Source organism: Buteo buteo, chromosome 1 (genome assembly GCF_964188355.1).
Source record: "Buteo buteo chromosome 1, bButBut1.hap1.1, whole genome shotgun sequence".
NCBI lineage: Eukaryota > Metazoa > Chordata > Aves > Accipitriformes > Accipitridae > Buteo > Buteo buteo.
Genome location: NC_134171.1, coordinates 72301373 through 72326360, shown reverse-complemented (window position 1 = coordinate 72326360; position 24988 = coordinate 72301373). Strand labels below are relative to the sequence as shown.

The following is a 24988-nucleotide window of genomic DNA, read 5'->3' as shown; positions in this document are numbered from 1 at the left end:
AGGATGCCTACAGCTAATTAATTAGGGGACAGAGGAGTAGGTTACCAGCCTGGAAGGCACCGCTGCTCCTTGCTGCCATGCCTTCCTACTGCCCCAGAGTCAGCAATGGCAAGAGAAAAATACACCAGTGCATGTTCATGTGTTTTAAAATACAACTATTAAAGACACTTGGGCATACACACGCAGGCAGGATGTTCTTCCATACCACAACACTGCTAAAGCCCAGGTTATGTGTACTGAGAAGAGAGAAGCGAGTAACAAAAGCAGCAGAGGTGCCAGAAAAAAACCACAAGGCAGCGGCGTTGGGAGCATTCTGCTGTTCGTTCACTATTAATATAATACGGCCTAGAAGCGTGTTAACTGTGCTACAAACTCTGCTCCCATGCATCAGCAATAACCGCAGCTGCAAAGCAACCACACAGTACACAAGCAAGGGGGAGAGATGACAGTATGCCCAAAACAGTGACACACAAATAACAAGGAGAGACGACAGTTCTTTGAATATTTTAATATCTGCATTGCCTTCATAGCGCAATTAAAGCAATCTTTAAAATTCACTTATTACAAATGTTTGTCAAGTCTATTTTTCCCCAGAAACATTTTTCTTACTTCCTTGCACATACACCCAAACACACTATAAAAACCTCATTCATAACGTCAAAGGAAGGGCAATCATCATTCATGTAAACATCTTTCTTAGAGTTATCCATTTTTTAAAAGTCATGAATAAACCTACAGATGTTCAGTAAGGCTCATAGTTCGAGTACAAATGTCATAAAACACCTATCAAGTACTGTATACAAGTTAAATACTCCGGGGTTAACTGTTAACACACGTATAAGCTTACCCCAAGGATTATTCTTTAGCACTTAGTTCTTCAGAACAGAGACACCCAGTAATTATGGGCTAAAGAGTATTAAAATAGCAGAAGGCCCAGCAGAAACTGTAAGTAATACACAATTTTAGTCCGGATCTTAGCTCAAGAGTTAAATTCAGTACAGTTACAGTAGGAAAAGTTTTCTAGGAGGAAATCTGCAGAAAGGAACGATGGGACCGTTTGTACAGTATCACAGAGGGACAAGCTGAGAGGTATGTCCTGAAGAGGTGACTGGCCTTGCTATTGCAATTATTTATGACAGCCATGTGTAACGCTGCATAAATACTCTCCCAAATAGCAGAAATGACCATTTGTAATTGTAAAGATCATTTGTTGCATCTCCCCTTTAAAAAAAAAAAAAGTATCTACTTATTGGTAATTGGTAACACTCGCATCTTACAAAAAGACATCCTTTTAAATTTGGTTTAGATCTTACTGGAACTTTTTTTTTTTTAATATTCATTCTACCATGAAAATATTTCATACAAACATCATTTTACATACAAATATGTTAAAACTTGTGAAGAGGGTCTTCCCACACTCATGATTTTATGGCTTGAACATTTAATTGCTTAGAATTTTTGTATATATATTTCTCCTGGAAAAAAAAAAAAAAGTAGTTACAGTAAAACTTGTAGGGAAAGAGGGCAGGAGCTTCAATTGCCTGAAGACAGAAGAGGGCTAAGAGGAGGGTCCATTCAACAGATAGTGACCTTAGTGTTCAAAACCTTTGATCTGGGGCAAGTAAACATGCACTCAATCTTGCACCTTTTTTTTTTTTTAAAAAAAATAATCCCTTATAAGACTGCTTAGAAATGCTTTGTCCAAAAATATAGTTCTCATGTTTCCAGTACACAAAGCAAAAGGAACAAGTTCTCCCCGGGGCGCAGGTGAGCGTGAAGCCCACTTACACCCACAGGTAAAGTTGCTCCCACGCCTGCGTTCCTCCCCCAAATGCTCTCAGCATACGACAGTGCAGTGTGAGGAAGAGGCGTCTAATGCAGCACCCCAGCATATAAGGAGACACTTCAGCAACATTGTTTTCAAAGCAATTGGGTTTTTTTTTTTTTTTAAGTGCTTGGAGGTGAATTCCTCAGGCACCCACAGCTCCAGCAATTCTGCTGTGCCAGAGGAAAACAAAGCAGCAGATAACCAGCTCTGTACAACTCGTTACCTCATCGCAACGGCAGCATTTTCCAAAACGACTATTAAATCGAGTGAAAGGATAGAAATCAGAGAGGTCTCTGGGACAGAAGTGACACTGCACAGTTCACCAAGCGGCGAGCACCGGTTTCGACTGAAGGACAAGGGCAGCCAACTGGGAAGAGAAAAGCGGCAATTTCCACCGCTTCTCAGTTTCTCGGACCAGATGGGATACGTTGGCTACTCTGCTCCTCCAGTGCCTGGCAGAGGGTGAGAAATCCCTGATGGCACTCTCGCTTCCACACCAGCAAAGTACTACAACGGCCCCGGGAAAGAAACCACCGCCACTGCCACCTGCGTGCAACACCGAAAGCTCCGCATCTGAAAAGGCTGAACTAGAAAGACCACCTGGCGGCTCCCGAAACACGCAGCCTCCCAAGGCCGAGCAACCGGCCTCCCAAAGGTCTCGAAACCTGCACGAGTCGCCCAGGAGCTGCTGCATCTGGGCAAAAGCACGGGCCATCCTAGCAGGTATTGTTGCAACTGTGGAAAAAGTCAAAAAGCTATCACAGCTCTCCCTCTGATCGCTGAAGAGCCTTATCCATGTATTTCCTTTGACTTTTTCAACAGTTAAGGCTTATATGTATTTATGTAGGTTAAGGTTTTTCTTAATTAATACCAAAAAGAAAAAAAAGAAAAAAAGCCTTTTCGGATTTGTGAAGGAAAAACCAGGTATTTTAGTAGATCCCAAAAAGTAAAATTATAGCACGAGACTCAACTTGAGACACCCCTTCTAGGCCTAAGCCCTTTTCCCTCTTATCCAGAGGAGTGACCCAGCAGCAGGGAGCTCTCAGCTGTAACTTCTCATGCTCTCATGTCTCCAAGATCAGCCAGTCCTCCAGAAAACTAAGCTTCTGTATTCTTGGTGACAAAAAACAGTGCTGCCGTAGCAGGAAGATCCATTTAAGATTTTGTGGTTTGGTTTTTTGTTTTTTTTTTTTTTTGTTTTTTTGTTTTTGTTTTTTTTTTTAAAGAGAGACAATCAGCAGCCTTTAGTACAGGCTGATACAGGCTCCTTCTCATAAAGGAGCTCAGGTAACAACCCTCCCATCTAGGAGCCACGTGCAGCACTGCAGACCAAAGGCAGACGTTGGGAACTGAGCCGCACCTGGAAAAAGCAGCAATTCCAGGTTCTCTTATGCCATTCTTTAGTCACAACGGGTACTCCGAGAGCCGGCCGCTCACCCAGGCTCAGCTGACAGGCTGTTTCTGTGCCGACAGGACAGGTCTTTGGCCAGACTCTGAGACGTGGAGCTTCTTATTGCATATTCACCAACAGCCAGCTGCTTTCAACAGGCTCAAATGGATTGCTTTGCAAAATGACTGCTTCCTCTGCTCCAACTCAAAACCATGTTTTGGTGTGGGTCTCGCGTTACTACCGATAAATAGTTTTACTGAGCTGGTCTCGCTGTCTAGTGAGCCCCAGAAGCTGAGCTGCAATACGTTGACCAAGTTAAGGCATTATTTGGAGTTATGTAACTAACTTGTGTTTGAACCTGTGGTTGCCAACGCACACCTCTCAAAAAACCTCTGAAGGACACACGGAGCCCTGAGCCCTTTCGCTACCCAGTGGTAAAAACCACCCCAACCATCTCCACTCGAACAGACCACAAAGAAAAAGAAAACAAAGAATTAAAAGGCTTGGTCCTGAATCAAGCCGAAGCAGCTTTATAATCACGACTTTTATAGAAGGTTGGTCACTGAAGAAGGGATCTATAGGAGGACCAACAGATTTTAACAGAGCAGAGAGAAAAAGGACAGTAGAGCTAACAGAGACAATAGCCACAGCTGTGGCATACTACCAGGCTACAAGCATACGCAAGAGCAAGAGAATCCACTTGACTGTCACCAAATTAATGGCTTTTGAGAACACACAGAGGATACCTCAGTGCCTTTTTTTTTTCCTAGAATTTCCCCATTTTAGAATGCAACCTTCAAACCTGATGTGCAAAGAGCACCTATCTTGTATTTATCTCAAAAATCAGGCAATATGAAGACTGACAAATCTATTAAAACATAAGCGACTCCACACAAAGAGGAGATAGCAGAAGGATCGGAGACCGATCAGGAATGAAGCCAAAGGAGCTCTAGAGATCAGAACATTTTAAGCACGGTTCTCTAGCAGGCACGAAGAGGCCAGCAGTCCAAAGCAGATTATCAAGACTGTGGAAGGAGCTACCATCCACTCACAGCAGGGTTCAGTCACGTATCTTCCCTCTCCACTTCCCTGCTCTTAAACACAAGCCTCAAGTTTGCAGACTTCGTGGTCCTGGCAGGATAATCCACAGGATGCACACAACAGCTTCCTACCGGAGAGGCACGCTTTTCTGCAAATGGCTGAAACAGCAATGATCTAAAACAACGACCTGTGGGCAGGGAGGGAAAGATCAAGACATGCATATTTCTTTTTGAGGTTCATTTGCTGAAGCTGTGCTGCCAATCAGCCTTTGACGACTCTCCCTCACCTGCGAGGCTCAGTTCTGTCTCTGCATACTCAGCCGAGTCCCTGAGCTGTCACCTCTGCCAGCCACCTGCCTTGGATGAGAAGCGGAGCCGTGGCCTGAAGTCTCCAGCGTGAGGAGATGGGTGATGTCAAAGCTCACATTCAGATCACCGCTGGAAAAGTGTCGAAAAAAGCCCTGAGCCTGCTTGTCCCCCGCCCAGCACATGCACAGAGTAGCTTTTGTGCGAGCTTAAATGGTGAGGTGCTGGAAAAAGGTTTGTGACCAGTCACAGGGACTAAACAGAGCCCCACGTTACAGAGGTTCTTATTAATAATTCCTAACTTTGTACAGGTACCAAAGCAAGGGTTCTCAGACTGCACAAAACAGCAACCTCATCCTTCCACTTGCAGGTACCAACCCAACATACTCTCCGTGTCCAGCTCTGCAGAAAGCCAGACACCTCCAACTGTTCAAGCAACCAACCAAAATGTGTTGCAATAGAAAGGTAGGTCTGATTTCCAAATCATTTATGTTACATATATACAAACTTTTCTAAGCTACAAACATTTAAAGAAAGTGTTGTAAATCCATTTGAGTTTTTCCCTAAGCTGCTAAACCCAAAAGAGAGCTTCAGAGTCCCAGAAGGGCTCCAGTATCCAGACCGAGATGATACGTGATTTCTCTCTTATACAGCATTAGGCAAGACCAGTACAGTATCTGAAAAAAAATGCACAACAATTTCCCTACCCCTGAAAAACCCCAGAACACAGCCCTGCAGATGTATATTCACAAGCCCCCACTGTTGGCTGCAACAAAGCTATGGATTGACTGTTGTTTCTAAATATGAGCAGTGAGAGATGTTTTTACATTCATTGTTTGTCTTTCAAAAACAATCTTTTCGTATCTTTTTTTTTTTTAATTCTTATTTTGATATCTCATACTATATTAATTTATTGTCTTAAACCAGTACTACTAAAAGACGACTACAAGGCTATATTCTTTGTCAACTGAACACATACAAAAGATACAGCTCTCCTTAACCAAGTACTACAGCCTGCCCTCAAATACATACACCTCCTTTAAGAGAATTCACGTGAGATGCAAGCATCTCATTGCTAGAACTTTTGCCTTGAGAACTGGCCGCTTTAACAGGTGAAATACACAAACCAGCTCACGAACACTAATGCAAGTAAAGTGCTTGCCTTCAACAACATGTACTTCTGTAAGTCCTTCAAAAAGTGAATCCGTTTTCTCCTTTCAGAAAATCTTCATGCAAAGAACGGCTTCATTTGCGTGTCATAATCATAAATTAAATAAAATAAGCCAGCCATAAAGGCTAGATAAATATTAGGTTTGGACATGTTGCTATACTATTTAGAGAGCCACAGAGACCAACACACAGCACTCTCACATACACACACAAGCCTTTCCACTAGTTAGAAAGGATTTTCTCCTGCAAAAGAGGATTTGTAGAAAGAACAACGTTCAGACAAGAGGAAAGGGGAGTTAAAACCCAGCCTCCTATATGCTAATAAATAAACTGCTCTATTGCAAGATTCAGATCAAAGGTTTAAAAAGGCAAAATTATGCTACTATTAGAGAATATCAAAATATTACTGTTATCATCACAAGTGGCATATATGCAAAATGCAGTTGCACAATAATGCCTAGGCAGATAGAGAGCAACACTAAGTCTGCCGACTAAAAGTGAACGATATACCCATTTTAGTTTTCTGTCTAGTCTTTTGGCATCTTTGCATATGGTGCAAAAGCAGAAGCTACCAAAGAATATCACGTCTCGTATAGAATATTAAATAATTTCTCCAGATAAGACTGGTGCAACAATAGCTAATTTTAAATCTGCTATGAGTAACACAGTCAAACCTAGTTAGTATGCAAGAAACTTATCTCTTAACACAGAATGCAAAGTTATGATGCAACAGCATGAACAATCCCTGGTTGTCCAGTTTTCAGTATAAAGGTAGTGCATAGATCCAAGTTTCTATTTCAGTTTGCTGAACGGAGAAGGAGCTCCCATTTCACTTTTGCTGGGCAGCCTGGAAAGCTTTCAGTTCCAGCTGGTACCACTCCGGTGCTTCTGGCCCGTTTTGCCCAACGGGGTTGTGATCGTATCCGTAAGCCACTGTTAACTCTTCATCCTTCTCCACAGCCCTGATGGTACGGATACACTTGATAGGCCCAAAACGAGGATGAACAAACCTAGACAAAGAATAAAACACCTTTGCTAGGCTTAGCCGTCAATTCACAGACTCTGTTAGCCCCTTTTACAGTTTCGGAAGTCATTCACGGTTCAGAGTAATATCACATAATCTGACATCAGATGACTAGATTGCTCCGAGTCAACCTTATAAAGACTTTAAGTAATAAGGGCAAAAATATCAATACATTAAAGCAGCTTTGTGTAGCTCTATTATTTGAAGTTTTCCAACTGTCCTGCAACATTGCTTGTTTGTAATAAATAATCACTGCCACATGCCTTGGGCTTGCAGAGGTAAACAGCTGCATGACAGGAGAACAGTATAGATTATGACAGACTGGAGAGCACAGAAAATTGCTCATCTTCATTTCCTTAGTACAGGTTACCTACCGAACAGTCATAACATACTTCTGTACCTCTTCTCCCAGGGTTCCACAGTAAAGGGAACTGGCTTATTTAATGAAGGAAAACTATTTTCTACATACCTAAATGGACAGACCTGTGGAGATACACATTGGTATGAAAATATTTATACCCTTGGACATATGTATACATCAGAAGTTTCCTAGTGCTCTGCACCAACTGCAGACCAGCAAGATGCTTGGTTTACGAGTTTCAGAAATGACAGCGCATCGATAGTGCTGGTCAGGTAGTTCAGCAAATACGGTGCAGTGCTAGCCAAGCTAGGATTTAGAGACGCTTATGCATTTTAGAATCAAGAGGCAGCTCCTAAAGTTCGTAACAAAATTAAGACAGTTGCAAACTTCAAGATACTCCAAGGTGTAAATTGCAAGAGACATCAAGCAACCGCAATGCCAGCCGGTTTCCAACTCTGCCCAGGTGAGCTGGAACTCCAGGTCAGTGCCTGGACCTGTTACTCCCAGCCCCATCAGCTGCTCCTCATTTGGCTGCCCAGAAACACCCTGCGAGCCCAGACTGCCGGGCTGCAGCTTCCACCCCGAAACACGGGACTCTACTTACGGGTCATAGATGCAGTTGGGAGTGAAAGAATGGTTAGCCTTATGCCCCAGCGAGGCACAATACTTGGCGGCATGGTTGTAGGGCTCTGGCACGTCTATGACTGTTTCATCATCCAGGGATATTGTATTTCCATTGAGGGCCCAGTCTCTGCCGTCTACCTAGTTTGCAAGGCAAAAATCCAGTGTGTGTGTGTGTAGGGGTCAACTTTGCCAGCAGTTTGAAAGCAAACATTCAAATATATGCAACTAAAGCTTTTCCTGTACGTCATTTAAAAAAACAACCAACCACCACTTTTTTTTATATATAACTAGGTGAACATGCACTTTATTTCAATTAAACTCCATCATATTAAATCCTAAGGGTGGGGAGGGCGTGGGTGTAAAATCCTACTTATAAGAAGATTTCAGAAGGAGCAATGAAAATTCAGACTGACTTTTTTCTCTCCTTTACCTCCTGGTGTGTAATTCGCACTCCGTTGTAAAAGGACATAACCGTACTGGCTTCTGCTGCTATTTTCGAAAATAACCCTTCTCCAGCACTGGAAATGAGAGAGACATCAACATACACCCTACAAGGGGAAAAGGGCATGGGATTAGCGATTGGCTGCAGTTTTCATTTTCAAGAATTATTATCACAACACTACTGGCATAAAGACTAATACTTCAGTATAATAATAAAACTAATAATAATAATTCAAAACCTCCAATTGCAGCTCCTTCTCCTTCCTCTCTTCCACACGTTCCCTCTATTTTGGCAAAATGAAGATTTGGTGGGAAGTGGGGGCTGACTTTATCTATCAGTTTGATTTTAATTTATTTTTTAAAGTGCCAATCTACTATTACTCCACAATGATGGCTTCAACTCTGAAACACCCTCAGTAACATACCAGAATCCCAGAGGTCCCCACTAAGCTGAGATTGCTGATGTGTACATGCACAGATTATTACCCCACTGGGCAAGAGTTTAAGGTGAAGCCCTAGATCTTCAAGCACTTGATGCAAATTAATGCCAGCATTTTACTAATCACTCATTTAGATATTTCAAAGTATCAGAAAAGGACTACAACCAAGATATCTACAGAGCAAGGCCTCTTAAAATTCTGGGTAAAAAGTGTAATTGCAGCATAGCCATGGAAGAGGTATCACTGACTGACTATGGTAAGACAATTGCTTGAGGAACATGTTTTGACATTACAGGCTTGTCACAAACAGTATCTCACTTTCCTCTAGCTTGATGATTTACTCTTGTCACTTTGCTACATCTGTAGGGAGGGGAGAAAATTTTGTAGAGCGCATGCCATCCAGCGAGACACATCAAATGCAGCACACTGCAACCTGAAACTAGTCACACATCTAGAAAATAGGGAACAGGGTACTTTTTTGGTCAGAATGTTGTAGATGTGGGCTATTACTGGAGTCCAGGACTTGACTGAATGTCTTTGAAATGCTAAGAAATCATCCTAGTTTAATCTCTGAAAAAGTATTGCTGTGTTCTATCCACTAGAGTGCAACTTTATTGATTGAATTTCTTTCTGATTCGCACAAGTCAAATGCTGACTGATGTGCAGTAACAGGTTCCATTTCACAAACCCTTACACACTTTTTCTAATTTTACATGAGAAAAGGTTTGCAAAATTAGGTCCTAAAGATGTAACAGCAAAGATATATGGACAATACTGAAAGGGGGGAGCAGAAAAAAAGCCTACCTCTCTGACTCGTAAGGATCAGGAAGAAGTGCATTTGTAGAAATGCAGGATGAAGTAGATTTGTCAAAACTGTATACTGGGCCTAAAAAAACAGAAATCAACAAAGGAAATAAACTAACCGGCAGTACTGAAAGCATGCAACCCTTAACTTAATCAAGACATTCAAAAATTAGATTTTAATGACTGCAAGAAATAAATGTTATGCTTCCAAAAAAAGGTATTACACAGAACCGCACCTGTAAGAAGTCTTCAGTGAGATACTGTTTCTTGATTAATTTTTCTGCTCAACATACTAGAGTAGCAGTATTATCACAAAAAGGTGATATATATGTTATTCAAACTACCAACTTTTAAAGAAGGACTGGAACAGTCTTTCAAAACTGACCCTCCCAGAGTCTCTAATTAAAAAGTAAAGCAAAATTTAAAATTATATATTCAATAACACTTTAATTATAAAAAAACTTGGACTATTTCAAGCATGAAATGTTTTCTAGTCCAAATCCTGAAGAGACTTCAGCCAGAAGACAGTGTTCAGTAATCACAAAGTACACTTGCTACAGTCATTTATTTCCTGCCATTAATAAGCAACTCAGTGATACAGCTCTAATTATATCCTTACATCCCTCTACAATCAACTGCCAGAGGACCATCTGGGACACAGGTGAAGATGCAGGTGGAAGCAAGATGGGAAAAAACCCCAAACCACAATATTACAAAGTTTGATAAAGGCCCGTTGTCCCTGGTGTCCAAGGTCTGTTCTGGCTGAAGGCAGCTTCCTCCGGAGTATAATTCAATCCTGTTTACAAAGCACAACTGTACCCTCTCAGAAGCTATCTTTTAAGTTACATTTTGATTTGCTATCACAACCGAGAGATTTAAAAAATAAAGTCACATGTGTTTGCTTCTCAACGCCTTTCCACTGAGTTTTATGTTCTTATTTCATATCAAGTGAGACAATCTTTGCTGGCAAAACAGTAAATGCGTTAGCATAGTCACTGTTTATTATTACTCATGGCCCTGCCCTCAGCTTAACCCACTCACCTCCAAAACATCACGTACACCTCCGAGCAACAAAACTACCCCAGAACTACAGGCCCAAGGCACCCCTGCCCCGGAGAAGGAGCACTGGCTACGTGGGTCAAGGGCAGCACCCTCACCCCAACCATTTCACAGCCACTTTCTATCAGCAGGACTAGAGAGACTGAAGGGTGCTGGTGAATCGGACTGTTACACAACGACTGAATCTAGTTCACTAATTCCAGCCCCTGCACCCTTTCAGCCCCGTCACACCGATGCCGGAACATTCACAGCGCTAACGTTCGCTTGCACAAACCCAACTGGCAGAGCTACAACCAAACCACGGCCTCCCTCTCCACTTTTAGCTATTTCACTAACAAAACAAAGCCTGTGACTTGTGCCAGCATTAGCACGGTTAAGCAGGTTTTCACGCCGGCACAGATGGCAACGCTGCTGTGCCAGGAGCAGGGCTGCGCCCAGCAGCACGCAGGGTTACGGTTACGAAACGCGATTCAGCAGCACCACCGCATGGGTCATTTCCCCTTTTGTCCCAAAGGGATGGCTCCACGTGCCTTTCTGCCCAACTTTATAATTTAGAAAAGGGGCTTCTCACTAGTAGACTTATTATCTCATCGCAGCCAGCCTTTAGAGTCTCTAATAGGGAACATTATAGTAACCAAGCTGTTGGCAGCGAAGAGCTGGTAGCGAGAATACAAATTCCTGTGTTAGCTGAACTTACTGCCTGGTACTACTTCAAACTGAGGTTTCCCATCCTCTACAGATGTCAGAGTTGCCAGTTTTGCTTCTATCATTTCTCCATCTATGAACCTTCCAGAATACGCAGTCTTTCCATCAGGGTACACATAGGCTATTTTCTCTCCAGTCATCTCCCCTTCTTCGTTCACTTCTCCCACGAGGCTGCCTCCATCCTGAAAGCACGGGCAAGAAAGAAAAGGCAGCGCATTTAGTTATACTTTACTGTGTTCAGTAAATGAAAAAGGTTTTTCCCAACTTTTTGAAGTAGTAATCTAAGCTACGGTTAAGTTCAGATGCAAGACCATGAAAATGTGAGTGAGAAACAGACACATGAAGCAGCTGGCTGAAGTCATTTCAGTCAGGATAAAACTGACAAGAAATGAATGGGGTTTTCTGTGTTGCTTGAAACAGGCAAAACCAAAGTCTTTCCTTCCACGTGACACAAATACTGAGTTTCAATTGGCGATTTTTTTATGTGAACAGTCTGCAAACCAAGGCCCAAAGCAACATACAAACTTTGTCTGAGTTTTCTTAGTATGATACTGTGCTGGAGGAAAGAAAAAATTAAAACGCTGTCTTGCTCACTGCTAATTCATGGTACATCAAAAGAATTGAGCCTATTTAAAAAAAAGGAAAAGACTTGCTGGATGACCGGAGAGTTTCTCTGTCCCAGCATCCCCCCACAATGTCAGGTGGTACTCGATGAGAACAACTGTTTGCTGAAAGCCATCAGCAGCAACACTCTTCCTCTCTAAGGTTTACACATTTTAGCCCTGGGCTTTGCCATCTGTGATTTGCCTGCAACTCCGGTTAGGTCTATTTACAGAATTGCAGAATGAGATGCATAGATTAGCACAGGTCTAATGACTTCAGGTGTTTATTTCAAAAAGGATAAGGAAACATTTTCAAATAAGGCCCTGGAGCAAAAACAGCAGGTGTGATGTGGAAACAGACTGATTTAGATCAAGATTGCTGCACATAGACTCTATTTCAGAGCGGCACCATTTTGTTCAACTCCAAGGATGAAAGAGCTTCAAACATATCGTAGTAAGGAACAGTGACCCTTAAGTTTGGGTACAAATTTTTGCACATAACATCATGCAGAGAACCATGCATTAACAATTGCTTCCACAGCAAAGGTTTTTTTGAAACACCTTGCATCCTTTAGGCTGGCAAGATGATAAACAACCTCTAAACATCCACATTTCCAGAAGGTACAGCAACACTTTGTCAGCTGGAAGATGAAACAGGAGACATATCACCTGGAGGGTCAGCTGTGTGTATTTTATACACTAGTACTGAAAAGCTGCTACTTGTTTGGCAGCATACACCAAGCATTTGTTGATTCTAACACATGCTTAATGGCAATAGTGAAAACCGGTAAATAAATTGAACAGCCAATGGTGAGCATTTGAAATGAATCTGCAACTGAAGTATGTGCAATATGTAGCACAGAAATAGATTGGGTTTTGACCAGCAGCTTAATTACATACAGATGTTTCCCCCTCCTCAGCACAAGGTAAAGGTTTCAACTCCAGGTTGAAAGGTTCAACTCTGGAGTGCTGTGTAAGGCTGAATAGGAATTAAAATTTTAAACATTTACGTTAAAAAAAAAAACCAACCTAGAAACCAGTACAACCATTATTGGCCTAACTAGCACGGTTATAAAAGCACATCAAAAATTTCTCCAGAGATTTCCAGAGGAATATCTGAGTGTTTACCAAGAATCAGAAAGATAAAATCCTAGCCTGCTTAATGAGCAAAGCACTTGTCCGCACTCCAGTCAGAGGCACAGCTGTCATACCAGTTACATCTGATTTGTCAGGTGAAGCCAGGCTTCACAACATACCCTGCAGAAATGGGTGAAGTCTCCCCTCCTAGTTAAATAAAAGCAGCAGGTTTCAACAGCTTGCACGGCTCCCATGCTCCTCACCTGCAGTCAGACTACAGAGTGGCAAAATCACCAGCCCAGCCTTCCCAAGGAGATACACATAAACGTACTTCCAAGGGGCTGGGTTCCGCGGAAGATGAAAACAGCGGCGGCATTTCGCAGCCTTGCTGAATCCTGCCTACTGGGCAAACGTTCAACACTGAAAAGGTTTAACTGTATGCTGGATTATCCAAAACTGGAATGCACAGACTTTCCACCCAGATTTTTGTGTGTTGATTTCTGGATAACTGGGTCATGGTGGATATTTGTTTCAGCTGGGGAAAAAAGAAAGCTACGTAATGGTACTATTCTGCAATGGAGACAGCAGGTGGTTGAGCTTACCGGGTAATAAATCCAACAAACTCCATGTCGAATGTTGTCTTTATACTGGCCTTTGAATATCAGCCGCCCATCACTGTCATACTCCTGGGCTGGTCCATTCAGCTCTCCATCCACATACGTGCCATGAAGGACCACTCCATCCTCGTAAGTGTAGATTCCCTGGCCTTGCAGGGCATCATCAACATAGTACCCTTCCAGGGTGCTGGTAAAGAGAGAAAGAAAACAGCAGTGGAAGACTATTCACCTCTCTAAGGGGTGAGCCCAAAGCCTTGGCAAGAGGCACAGCACAACCCTGCTCTTCTGCTCGCCATTCTACATGTTATTGGTAAGAGGGGCTGAGGGAAAACCTTCAAGAAAGTCAGGTCCTAGAAGGAGGTAACTGCTGATGCCTGGCTTGCTGTTGCTGGGTACCCTACAACCCTCCTCAAAACGTATACCACCACTGCAACAACCACAGCTTTTCTTCATTTTCTTGGTGGCCTCTCCCCAAGAGCCCAGGCTGTTGCAGGGCAAACTGAAAGGTTTGCTGGAAGGCTCGGTGGCAGCTGCCGGGGCTTACTTGCTGGGACATCGCTTCCAGCGTCTCTCCTCCGTGTCCCCCTCCAGGCATCACTATCCCCCATGTCTGAAACCCTGATGCACTTGCTAGTGTCAACCAAATTTGAGGGGCACAAGGGAATGGGGAGTAGGAAGGTAAACCTGACTTCTCTGGAAAGCCAAGATGAAAAAACCAAACTTTTTGCTATGGACCTCCAAAAGCAGAGAACAACTTACACTGTCCTTTCACCAGGGTGCACTGCATGGGCACAGCATTATTCACCTAAATTACATTGCTGAGCTTTTTTTATAGGCTGGGATAGCAAATACAGCAGCAAATGGACGCTCACGGTCAAGGAAGAAATTATTGCTCAAGTAGGCTACTCCCACGTTAGGATTTTCTACCTCCTACCAGTTTGGACCTTTACTGACATCCCTCTGGTGAGATGAAATTGAACTGCCATACGGGTGAGCCACGACAGGGCACAAATCGCAACCTGCTACCAGTTCAGCATGAGCTCCCTAGCGATACACTTAGCAGCAATCTGTACCAAATTTGCTAAAAGCTCTGTCATTTTTCATGTATTTCTATTAAAATGGAACATGGCCTGTCAAACAGAACTAGTGCTGCACTTGGATTTGAACAAAGAAACACTTCAGTTTTGTCTTGCAAACCCTTTAAAAGGAACGCAATAACATCTTGCGATCTGCTTCGCTTCCTTTCTTTAAAAAAAAGGCTGCTGAGAGAAACTACAAAGAATTAAAGGATAACCGTAAAAGAAGATCTACTCAGTTATTTCTTTCTCAGGTTAGAACTAGCATAAGGAAATACAAACTGTTTAGCTTTTACGCCAGCATACGTAGCTAACAGACAGCTGCAGTACACATACTTTTCACTGCGCAATTCTTTTTCTGATGCAGATGTCTAAGGTATAAGCCCAAAGAGCATCTAGGAGCACACAACTCTACATGTTTTACAAAACTGTACAAAACAGATTTTCAAGAGTTCCGGAAGGAATGTTTTCTCAGAATTGACTTTCTGGTTTCTAAAGCTTCACTCTCTGTTTTTACATAGCTTTGGCAAGCTGGCTGAGGCTTCCACGGGAAAATACACTACATTAAAAGCCTCTACGCAAACCAGATGCAGAGCCGGAAGGGGCAGGAAAGCTGTTTTACTTTTCAGTTGGATGAATTTCTTGATCCAGGTTGCTACAGAGCTGTACAGACAGCTACGGCACCACAGCACAGGGAAGGAGCAGAGCAGATGAGGGAACCACCAGAAATCTGTACACTTACTCAACTATAAATGACACCACTTTCTCCTCTAGTTTATCACAGATCACCAGATTTGAATTTCATTGTAGCTGGCAACACACACAGAGTCCACATGTAGGACTGCTCTTTAAAAGCAGCTGCCACCCCCAGTTTATCTAATGAAACAGACCAAAAAACCTTGTCACCTTTAATGGTATTAGTTGAAGTTAACAGTTGCTAAATTACGCACTGGAAAAAATATCTTTTCTTTTACTGTAACTCAAATCTTTAGGTTTTCTTTCACTGTATTAAGCTCCAAACAATGTCCAAAAGATCCATCTCTTTCTACTCTCACATCAGCTACAGAAATCAAAAGAAAAACACTAAAGAAAGAATTCCATGTCTTTCAACCTTGCCTAAAAAGTCAGGTTCTCTAAGACTTCTATACTTTTCACAGGTTTTGAGTTATTTCCACCCTGCTCCCCGCTTCTCCCTCTCTCTTTTTAAGCTCTCAAAGTATGGTGTCTGCAGCCAGACATGATACTTGCAACTGAGACCTGACCAGCGTGAGGAGGAATAAATAAGCTGTGTCTTGCATAAACAAAATATTGTTAATACAAACTCTGAGCTAGCCTATATTTCTCCAGTTTGCTTCTCAAATTATCATATTTGTGATAATGTAAAGTTTTACTAAAGTCAAGATTTATCAGATGTACTGTCTTCCCATTATCCACCAGGCCTAGAAGGGATCTAGGATACCCATTACCTAAAAAATAAATCAGTGATAAGAGTTGGGGGGCTGGGAGGGTGAATACTTACTGCAATATGCTTCCAAGTATGAAGTTACCTTGATAGACCCTGATCCATTCATCACCCACTCCCTGATCTCCCACCTTTCCCTCTATATGGGAACACTGAAAACTTATTCTTAAAAATAATACCGTTCTCTACTGTGTTCTGGCAGATGTCAGTTTACAAGCGTTGCTAGTTAAGGGAGAACAGCAGCTCCAGCTCTGTGCCAAACACAGCTCTCCTGCTCACAGTTATTGCGCAAAGTGTTTTGTAAAGCGCACTCCCGTGAGCATTAGCACCAATGAAAGCTCAAGTACACGATGCAAAACAGGGAGTATGCCAGAGGTGAAACTTCTCTCTCCGAAAGAGTATGTTGGGTTTTGTTGCATTTTTGAAGGGGGAGGAAAAGACAACTGATATTTCATTCCAGGTTTCCACTCCCTTAAATAATTAACGGGAAGGGGGCAGCTATTCCAATAAAGTGAAAAGTTTTCACTGAGGCAAACAAGGCAGCCAACCCTGTTTTCCAACACTCAAAAAATGAGAATGCCTACATCGCTGCCAGTCCAGCGTCTTACAGGACTCAACTATTCCCAAATAACAGACCTACAGCAGTTCAACTGTCAGCCTTTACCAGCAGCCTGTGAGGGAAACAGATCCGGGAATGCTGAAGTCGGCTAACTTACACACAATACTGTAAGGGGAGAGGTGTTCTGAGAAATTTGGGGGATTCATTTCTCTTTGTAAACACTCAGCCTTGCCCATGGCACAGTTAATGGAAACAGCACATCCTGTTTCATGCCAGGTCATTCTTCCTGCAACACGTCATGACATCTGAACGATCCACTTCAGAGAGCAGCTTACTCTTGCTAGCTGGGAGCAGCTAGGTAAATTGCAGTATCTTTAGTAACTAGTCACTGCTCTGGTAAGGCTGCTTTAGCTCAATTAAAATAAACTTAGGGCAGGTTATAAAAATATTCCATTTTCCAAAACCACATTACTGACTATTTGTGTATATTTTCATTCTGCTAGACCCTGAAGTCACACAGCAGCCGACTGCTCCATTTTTTAAGGGTTATGAAAATTAAAAAAAAAACAAAACCAAAAAACAAACCAAAACCAGAAGAGTTGGCAACACTGAAGCGGTACAGAAGAGGCTCAGCAGCAGCCTGAGTTTTCCCACAGAGCACTGCCTGTACCCTGGATTACTTGGAGGAGCAACCCTACAAACAAAATAGTGGGTCAGTTTCTCTGACTACAATCAGCAACTGCTCTGCTGAGATCATCAACAAGCACAGAAGTGTTATGTACATGTGTCCACAGAGATGCTGTCTGCCAACTTAAAAAAAAGGCTATTTTAGAGAGGTCAGCTGCTGGGCAGTACTGATTTTCAGTTACTCATACAAGATTTAATAAGCCCATTACCAACAACAGTGGGGATTTTTCTTCATCCAAGCTTGGAGGCCTGATCAGTTTCTGCATAACTGAATAAATATATTATCTTTCTCATGAAAAAAACCCCATGATCCCCAGAATGAAGCAATTGCAAAGGCAAGTGCAGACAAGGAGCTGACTCACTGAGACAGCACAATACCTCCGCTCCTGCTCAGAAGTTCGCTGAGCAGGAGGAGAGTAGACCCGGCATGACTGTCAGTTTAACGGCTGCTATTCATAGTGCCACCGACAGCTGCAAAACCATGAAGAATCGTGTCATTTTATACATCTGCTGCTCCTTCGGAGGAAGTTCTGAGCAACTGCAGAGAGAAATGCTGCAGTTGGGGGAAGACGGACAAGGTGTTCATAATGAAGACCTGAGAAGAAAATACATGCATAGGCAGAGACTAGCCCAATTTCACTGTCTCAATTCCCAGTGAAGAGAGGGGAAATTATAGGGGCTTTTCTGAAAATAAAATTGGGCCACAAGCAACTTGCAGAGGATTAGGTAGACTTGGGAACAAAACCTGTATTTAACTCAGCCCTTTAACCACTAAATTTTCAAGACCAAGCAGAGGGTAAGCCTGTCTGTCAAGGTCCTACGTCTGTGCGTGAGGTCTGGCACAGGGAGCTCCCAGTCCAGCTGCAGTCTCTGTATAGGCCTATAAGACCAACAAAGAATTCCACCTGCAGTTATGCACTTGAACTTTGTAGTCCAAGTCGTTGTCAGCGTGGTTTCCAATAGCTCTGACTACCTCCCAGTTCTTATGGTCTCCAATTAGTTCGTAACTTCTACAGTGCTAAAAGAGCTCACACCGCTGCATTTTCCCACCAAGAAACAACTCTAGGCATCACGTTACACACAAAGACCCCAAAGGTATGGCTACAGCAGCAGTAGAGAAAACCTTCCAGCTACAGTTTTTAATGAGAAAGCTTATCCAGAAGCTCAGCAACATACAATCAATGTAGATTAGTTTTGTATCACTGCAAGCAGGGAGGCAGAATATAGAAGAAAAATTGAAGAGTCAGTATCTACCTTCCATCAAAAAAGAAGAACTTGCCGCGGCCATTTTTCTCTCCATGCACAAAGTTTCCCTCAAATCTGTCTGTTGATGAATAGGTGACTGTACAGAATCCATGTGGCAACCCATCGTCATCTAGATGCCCTGAAATAAAATCCAGACAAAGAGCAAAAGAACACATTAAACATTATATAAAATTGCAAACCTGTTCTGATTACGTAGATGCTTGAAATGCAGTAGCTCCCAGTAATCCACACCAAAACATTTGATAGGAACAGCAATCAGAGATTCAGTACAACTGAAGTCTGTACTTGTGTAACACACCATAATACTATGCCCTTGCAACATGTCAGTCAACTTGCTATTTCATATTTTAAATGCAGCTCTCCAGTGCCTTTCTCACGTGTTCACGCTACATCCCCCCATCCCGATCCCTTTCCTAGCCATATCAGTTTTCCCCATTACAGCTGTTGCACATGGGGAAAGCAGAGTGACGACACACTTGGATCTTCATCTGCTTGGGTCTGTATTTTACAGAATACAACTGGCCAACTCTGGTAAGTTAAAGCATAATAAGGCTCCTATTGCATCTCCATCTGCTTCTTCAAAGCCAAAAGAAAATGGAAGGAGTGTTTTAAACAATTGCATAGTTTACCTGTGAGAACTTAGGAGTCCTTAGCACTGTGTTAGCAGGACATTGCTCCAACTGCAGAATGAAGATGCTCAAGCTCAGCAGGGCTGCTTTAAGCACAGCGATACACCAGACGCAGGTGTAACGAGCTCCCATCGTGACATTTTATCAGATATAAATTTTGCATGAAAACTCATGTCCAAATAAAAGCTAGTGTATATTTACATTCTTCCACGTTTCTAAATAAAAACTGACCTCTGATCCCGAGTCTCTTGGTGAGGCATACAAAGCCTATTAGAGATGAGACAACTCAGACATCCACTTCTACAGGCTTTGGGTCAAGCTCTTCCCTGACCAAATTTGCGCAAAACTGAAAAGGTTCAACACACGTATGGAAAGGCAGAAACAATCTCCAATGTGACAGGGAGTGATTACAGCCCAGGCTGACGCAGGCAGCAAAAGGCACTTCAGTATTACCAAACCTTGAGTCCTACGCTCAGAGAGAAAACAAGCTGTTAAGACAGGAGTGGGAAAAGCCAACCACCCATGTGGCTTCAGAAGTCCATCTATTCATGCCCCGATTGCAACAGGTCCACAGGGTTCTGCGAGGACAAGGGTACCCAGAGGGCACACGCACAGCCACGTGTTCTTCTCGCATCGCCGTAAGCTACTGCTTCCTTGGGATGCTTCACAGCCCCTCGGGGACATCACAGACAGGGCATGGTAAGGATGTGGGGCAGCGCCTGGTTAAGAAGTCCTCTCCTATGAGGCGCATGACCTGCCCTAGCCTTTTAATACAAGAATGATTGGCAGAAGAATGCCAGACAGCACAGGATACTTTGTCAGGATATATTTCCAAACTTTTGTCTATTCAAAGTAAAATTTCATTTAAAAAAAAAAAAAAAGGCAAGACAAAGATAGAGGAAGGAAAAAAAAAAGAGCTAAGCGAATGTTCCTCAAAGTAACGAAGTAAGGCTGTACAGGTTTATTACCCATCTCCTGCACTTGTTGCAGTGAGTACGGAAATGCACCTAGAAAGAAGGCGTACAGAAGAAAATAATGGTGAGATACCTGAACTCATCCAAGAGCCAAGATTCCTTCCTTCACCCTTCCCACACGTGCTCCCAAAAGTTTCTCTTGCTCCTGCTCTGGCACTTGCCTAGCACCCTCTGCAAGTAGCACAAGTCACTAAGTTGGCAGAAAATTCCTCCCTTCGTTGTTTTGTTGCTGGTTCGGCAGGCTGACCCCAGATCCCACCACCACGGCAGAGCTGGGAGCTGACCTGTCCCTCTCGGGGGTAGCAACCCACCTTGCTTCCAGTTCACCCAGCTCACAAAACATCACTGCGCTCTTAAATTAAGTTCCCAGTCCAAGCTAGATTGAAAACAGTTAAAAGTTTGAAAAGTTAGTAAAACCAATCAGACACTGCTTACCGTCCAAGCTGAGAGAAATAACAGTAAAAAGAGAGAGCAAAAGGTGTGTGTGGGGAGCTACATCACTAAAGCCTTTTAATAACTTTGAAGAGGAACCCCTTAAAACAGAAAAGGCAGTGTGTTGCTCTCTCCGAACAGAAGAAAGGCTTTTCTTCCTCCCATTCACTTAGGACACTTCTTTTTGTAGAGGGGAAAAGGTTTAGCAGTTATGTCAATTTAACTAAAAGGTCAGGGAAACTTTTGATGTGAACACCTCTTCTAGAACCAAAACAACTATGTCAACATTTAATTAAAAATTAAAGGTTTCCATTTTATCAATATGGGAAGGGTATACTGGTGTAAGTTAACAAACCCTAAACAATACAGTACTAGTTTTCCCCTCACTGTAGGAGCAAAACTTTTATAAAACACTTGGATGAAAAAAAAAAAAATATACACTGACAGTATTGATACATTATACTATATATATACACACACTGACAGTATTGATACATTATACTATATATATATATATACACACACACACTGACAGTATTGATATATTATTCAAAAAAAAAACAAACTTGCAACTTTGTTCTCTGTGACTATTCAGTTTTGTCAAGATTTTGCTGGAATGCAAAGCCCAACACAAAAGCTGCCATGCATATACACAGCACGCATGTCAGGACTTTTGCACAGCAGGATACAGACTATCCCAGAGATTTAAATGGTCAGCTTTGATCCGATGGCCTCTATACAGAGACTTAATCTCAGCCATAGTACAAAGAATCCAATTCTTCTAATATGCTAGAGATATTTCCCCATTGCAAAAAAAAAAAAAAAAAAAAAAATCCCCCACAAAACAAGCAACATTCAGTCTCTCTTAGTCAATAGGGAAAAAAAGCGATTTTGAGTTTGATTACATAGATGCAACTTCTGCTATATGGCTGAGGCCTTAGGCTCTATTCTGTTCCAGATGAAGTCAATGGAAAAAAATCCTCATTATTTCAGTGGGAGCAAAGCAGAGCGTTCTACTTCCCTTTCTCGCCTCTCTCCTCCATTTGTGAAAACAAACCCAAAACGTCTAAACGTATTTTCAAATTATTGTAAAGCCTCACTTTTGTTACTTCCTTAAGGGTCCCTCAAGATCTCTCCTTAAGCTCAGATGAACTTTTCAAAAAAAGAAATTACACTAATAGGGGCTAGTTCACAATGCAGCACGATGGGGCCACTTACGAAAAACACTGATGTATACAAACCAAAGATAAAAGCCCTTTACTGTCAGTATTACCATTATTTAACAGAAGACATACAATGTGCATCACCAATAAAAGATTCTGGCCACAAGGATGCCAGATGGATGTTTTAGGAATAACACCAATAAACCAACCCCCACCACCCCCCACCCCCCCCCAAAAAAAAGAGTGCTGATTTCTGTCATACTTCTAACTTCCTTTGGGTATGTGCAAAACCACCCAGCCAGACTACTCTCCCCCAAACAGCACCCTGCTTCTGTATCACTCAGAAAAACACACGCTGTCATCGACACTGCTGAATAACACACGCTTTAAAAACTCGTTTCCTTAGCCCACAGAAACACTAAGCAAATCCACGATATGGCAGAACGCTTTACCTGCGATATGAGGATCAAAACTGTGACCTTCTGCCCAAGACCCAACTGTAATCCCTCGATTTGAGGAGCAGGGATGAAAGGGAAGGGAGACGTATATCTGTTAGGGCACAGGGCACACCTCACCCATAGCACCCTGCGTCTGAAGAATCTCACTCCCTTCACAACTGTGTTTGACGCAACAAAGCTTCTCTCTGGCTCTGTTACCACATACCTAGACAATAAATCCAGATCCTAGCAGCAGCTGCTTAGCTCGCATCTGTTGTTAAACTAAGCTGCCGTGCTCGATGCCTCCTTCGGAGAAACGTGCCGCGAGGCCTAATCCTCCTGCCACGAGACACAAACAGCCCACCGCCGAACAATGAGAATTACCGGCACCTCGTCACGGGCAGCGCCTTACGTCGCGTGCTTAATCCCAACAGCTGAAAATCCAGGATTGCTCTCTCGGGCAGGACGAAACGCCCTGCGAGGAACCTTTGGGGAGCAGGCGCTTTCACCCGCAGCCGGCGCGCGTGGTTCAAGAGCCGCACGAGGCAAACCCGTACCGCGCTCCTAGGCGCCTCGCAGGATGACAGCGTGCCGTCGAGCTGCCGTTCCCATTAGTAATGCCTTCCAGAGGCGTGTGCCTCTCTCTTAAAAACTCTTAAAGGGTTAGTTCTCCACTCTTAGCACAAAAGGGGGGTGTTCATTGCTTACCAGACGGGCCTTCCCGCTCCCACAGGGGTGACTCGACGCCAGCTCTGCTGCCCACGTCCACGATGGGTAACTTCCTCCGGTTGCAATTTTTCTTTCCCCTTCTCCGTCTGCGCTAACGTAACCGCAGCCTCCGAGATCGCGGGCCCCTCGCTGCCCCAGCCCCTGACCAAGGGCAGCTGTACCCTGAGAACACCCACCAGCCCCGAAGGAGCCAGCTGAGCTCCGGGAGGAAGGGTTCCTCTTTGGCAAGCCTCGACACCGAGCTAAAGGACGCGGCTGCCGAGGGTACATACCGTCTGCAGCCCGCTCGGTTGCCGGTACCCGGCTCGGAAGAGAAGGGGCAGCACAGCCCCGGGACCGGACCGGACCGTGCGGCGGGAGAGGCACCGGCCCGCCGTGCAACCCACAACGGGCACCGGCCGCAGGAGGTGCGGGCTGAGAGCCACCGCCTGCGCGGGAGACACGGCCAAACACGATTTTTTATTTATTTTTTTTTTTAATTTTTATTTTTTTTCCTTTTCTCCCCCCCCCACGTTAAGAGCGGAGTTAACGTCACCACCGGGCTCAGGGGCGGGAGCCTCACGCCGGGGCCGGCACCGCCCCGGTGGGAGCGCTCAGCGGCGGCCGGCAGCCGAGGGACGCCGGCAGCACCGGGATGCTGCCGCCTTGCCCTCACAGCCAAACCCGCCCGGCCCCACCGTGCAAGCGCCGCCGCAACCCAAGCGGCAGCCCGGTACCGGCGCCAGGCCCGGCCCCGCCACGCGGCGCTGCTCCCCCGAAGCCTCCGGCGGTGTCGTGTCGTGTCCCGTGTCCCCCCCCGCCCCCCACCGGCGCCGGTCACACACCGCCACGTGCGCGGCGGCGGCGGCCCGGCAGCGCGGCCGTTGCATAAGCCCGCTGATGTCATGCGCTGCCGCCGGCCCCGGGCGCCCCTCTCGGGCCGCCGCCGGCCACCGAACCCCCCCCACGCGCGGCACCGCCCGGCGCCCGCCTCTCCCCTCCCTCCTTCCCTCCGCGCCCGCCGCTACCGGCGGCCCGCTCGGCTCTCCCCGCCGCCCGGGGCAGGTACCTTCCACGGTCTCCTCCAGCGTCTCCTCGTCGCTGTCCATGGCGGCGGCGACGGCGGCGGCGGCGGCGGCGGGCGGGCGGGGCGCAGCCGCGGTAACCCCGGCGGGCGCGCGCGCGCCGCCCCGCCTCCCCTCCCTTCCCGCCCCTGAGGGAGGAGCCGTGCCGTCGCCCCGCCCCCCCTCTTCGCCGGAGCGGGAGGGGCGGAGCGTGGGTGTGGCCGAGGCGCGCGGCGGCCGCGAGGCGGGTGGAGGGGTTGAAGGCGCAGACCCTCATCCCCCCCCTCCTGCCCGCCCTGTCACAAAATGGCGGCGGGTGAGGGGAGGGTAGTGAGGAGAGTCAGTCGTCTCCGGTGGAAGCGGCGCCGGGCACCGCGGGGAGAGTGGATTCCCCCCACACACACACACACACTCCTGCGAGAGCCAGGCTGACGGGGAGGCGGGGGCTGCTCAAGCGAATTGAATTTCTGGGGAAGAAAACGTTCCTAACGTGGCACAAAGCGGCACAGGCGGCAGTGAAGTCCCAACCCGTCCAGCGCTGGGCCCCCGGGGCACTCCCGTCTTGTAGAGGGCTAGCAGCCTTGGGCTGCTGCTCCACATGGCGTTTCTGCAGTTCACCTCATAAAGTAGGCCTCCTGACGGACCCTGACCAAGCACCATGACACCGCTTCTCCCTCCCCTCACCAAGAGCCGCTCCTAACCTGCTGCTCTTGACGTTGCGGGATTTAACTGCCAAAACACACAGGCTCTCGGAGGTCAGTTTTGCAGGACAGATGGGTGACAACCCCAAACAGTGGGTGCGATTTGTGAGCTCTTACCCAGGGGACGTGAGGACGGTGCTCTATCACCACATGCCTCAGTGTACTGCAGGGACCTCGCTCTCCACCACAGCTTGACAACACGCAGGATTCACCTTAAAGGAAAGTCAGAGTGTTCTAGGTCTGCCAGCCGGCTGTCTTGGGAGTGCAGGAGGTATCTCCTGCATCCTGCTGGAGATGACCCAGACAGCCTGGGGCTGGAGCGTGTGCTCTGTGAGGTGAGAC

At 45.0% G+C, this 24988-nt stretch overlaps 1 protein-coding gene across 4 annotated transcripts; it reads right to left on the bottom strand.

The window, feature by feature from the left end:
* Positions 1 to 493: 493 nt before the first annotated feature.
* On the bottom strand, positions 494 to 24052 carry SETD7 (SET domain containing 7, histone lysine methyltransferase). Of its 4 annotated transcripts, XR_012651706.1 has the most exons (9): positions 23951 to 24052; positions 18527 to 18656; positions 13474 to 13675; positions 11185 to 11374; positions 9429 to 9510; positions 8174 to 8291; positions 7724 to 7881; positions 4546 to 6744; positions 494 to 4446 (listed from the first exon to the last, which is right to left on the bottom strand). XR_012651706.1 is itself a non-coding variant. In XM_075036167.1 (8 exons), the coding sequence occupies exons 1-8, from the start codon at positions 23988 to 23990 to the stop codon at positions 6564 to 6566; spliced, it is 1101 nt and encodes a 366-aa protein (XP_074892268.1). In that variant the 5' UTR covers positions 23991 to 24052; the 3' UTR covers positions 494 to 6563. The 4 variants fall into 4 exon arrangements, 3 of the variants coding, with proteins under 3 accessions (XP_074892268.1, XP_074892282.1, XP_074892292.1); XM_075036167.1 differs by having other exon boundaries at positions 494 to 6744; XM_075036181.1 differs by lacking the exons at positions 494 to 4446; positions 4546 to 6744 and having other exon boundaries at positions 7745 to 7881; positions 8157 to 8291.
* Between the last annotated feature and the right edge of the window lie 936 nt (positions 24053 to 24988).